Source organism: Cyprinodon variegatus, unplaced genomic scaffold (assembly GCF_000732505.1).
Source record: "Cyprinodon variegatus isolate N-32 unplaced genomic scaffold, C_variegatus-1.0 Scaffold462, whole genome shotgun sequence".
In the NCBI taxonomy this organism is placed as follows: domain Eukaryota; kingdom Metazoa; phylum Chordata; class Actinopteri; order Cyprinodontiformes; family Cyprinodontidae; genus Cyprinodon; species Cyprinodon variegatus.
Window position 1 is genome coordinate 344140 of NW_015150915.1, and position 2102 is coordinate 346241.

Here is a 2102-nt window from a genome sequence, read left to right on the forward strand (position 1 = left end):
GCGATTGTAATTTCGGATCTTGACCTGGCCGGATCGGAGCAAAAAAAAATAGCTTGGTTCCGTATTTTAACAGTGACGGAAGGCGAAGGTGTACTTGGACGGTGACATGCGGAGGAGTAGCGGTGGATGTGGAATAGTTCTCATTGATTAACATGACAGACCATTAATACACACGACATGCGGGGCGGTGCGGAGACGGAGGATGTGGAATCTGGGGGTAAGAGAACATAAAGGAACAGCCTGGTTTAATCTAAGGTACATTCAGACACCACAGTCTAACGAGCTGAACGCACGTCTGGTTTTTAATTATTCCTCTGAGTTTAACAAAGCCGTCCAGCACAGCTTTAGACTTCAACACTTTAGAACTACAAACTTTTAATTGGTCAGACGTTTAAGCGCTTCTTCTTTTATAAGCTCAATTAGAAGAAAAAAAAAGTCAAATAAAACAGAAAGGTGTGTTTTAAGAGAAATGGCAATAAACTAAAACTGCAATCAGCAAATCAGAGCATTGGAAAAAAAAAAAAGACTGTAAATCTACCAGAAAACTTTGTGGCATTTTAAAAGCTGCAGGAACATGATTAAACACTCAGGACTTTGCATTTCTGTTTCTGGAACTGATTTCACAGGATACATTGAATCAGAAGAGCTAACAAACAGCTTTAGCTGTAACCATCCGTATCCTTTAGATGGAGGGCAGCCATGTTGGATTTAGAGGTTGGGATCAATGAAAAAATTCAGGTTTTCCTTCTTGGAAATTTGACGTCATCTTTTTTTTTTTTCCCAAGCAAGTCCAGGTCCGGTTCTGTTAATGCCTCAATTCTAAAATTTGAAATCTAATGATCTTGAGATAAAAAAAAACTAAATATAAAAACTCTGAGAACCAGTGGAGTAACAAACTGCCTGGCGATGCAATAAACCTCATTTCTCTGCAAGCTGCAGGTTGCTTTCAGTGTTTACCTTCTGTTTCTTTGTTCAAGCTCAATCAGTTTGGACAAGAAATGTCTGAATGTCGGTTTACTTCAGATTTTAAAGATTTACTTTGACTAGGACATTCTAACATGATAATCAAAACATCTCTGCAGCTTTCCAGGATCTTTCCCTCCAGAGTTGCTCTATATTCATCTCCATTTATCCATCTACTCAAACCTGCCTCCTGTCCCTGTAGCAGAAATCTTCTTATTTCATATTAACATCAGATATTCTTATTTATTTGACGATAATTTAGCTGCACTGCATTTAACAGTAGAAGTCTCCAAGGTTTAAGATGTTAATGCTTTTGCAATGAACCGTTCAGTTGCTTAAAGACTACAAAAAAAACCATGTCTAGTTGGGTTGTGTGCAAAAATAAATAATCAACAGAGATCTAAAAAAAGCAGCTTACCATAAAGGAGGTAACCACAGGTTATGGCTACATTTAGTTTGACCAGATTGGGGTCACCCCTGTGGAAGAGCAAACACAGGGTAAAGGGACATGTAGCACAGCTGTGACATCATTAAAGTCAATGTTAGCACGCCAGGAGAGGAAGTGGGATTAGCATTTATTTGCACTCTGATCACGGATCTACTCCCTAAGGGAGCAAACACAACAATTCTGCAGAATAATTAACAGACGATCAATCATTTCTCTTCATGCTTGGTGGATGATATATGAGCACCGAGGCGGATGTGGTTTGGCGCTCGTATATCTGTGTGAAGTCAAATCTTAATTAAAACCAACATGCTGCTGAACGCGCTCCTTCCTTTGAATAAACAGCTTTGGCCTAGGATCCTGCTTCAAAGACTGTCGGGTGTCTGTGCATCAGGACAATGCTTCGGTTTACATGGGACGGCGGTGTCAGTGACAGGTATTGTGTGGCTGAACGGCTGGCTGACAGCTACTGTAATAGGACCTCCCAGCACACATACTGTACAAACAGTCACACTGCAAGGCCAACGCACACAGAGACACAGCGATATGCTCAGTTATCCTGTGGGGACCTTGACCTGAGGCCAGTTGACACTAACTACCATGAATAAGAATAATGTCACCCAGAGATTTTTTGATTTTTCAACCCATCTTTAGGTGGAAAGTGAAACTATTAGGAGTAATTTGTTATTGAACA

General features: G+C 40.3%; 1 protein-coding gene across 1 annotated transcript in view; it reads right to left on the bottom strand.

Annotated features, from left to right (window-relative positions):
• Positions 1-2102, bottom strand: part of LOC107094073 (transmembrane protein 56-B-like) — a 34112-nt gene that overhangs the window by 5018 nt on the left and 26992 nt on the right. The window contains exon 4 of the mRNA XM_015389480.1: positions 1382-1440. Within this exon, the coding sequence (XP_015244966.1) occupies positions 1382-1440 (59 nt within the window). The remainder of the gene's footprint in view (positions 1-1381; positions 1441-2102) is intronic.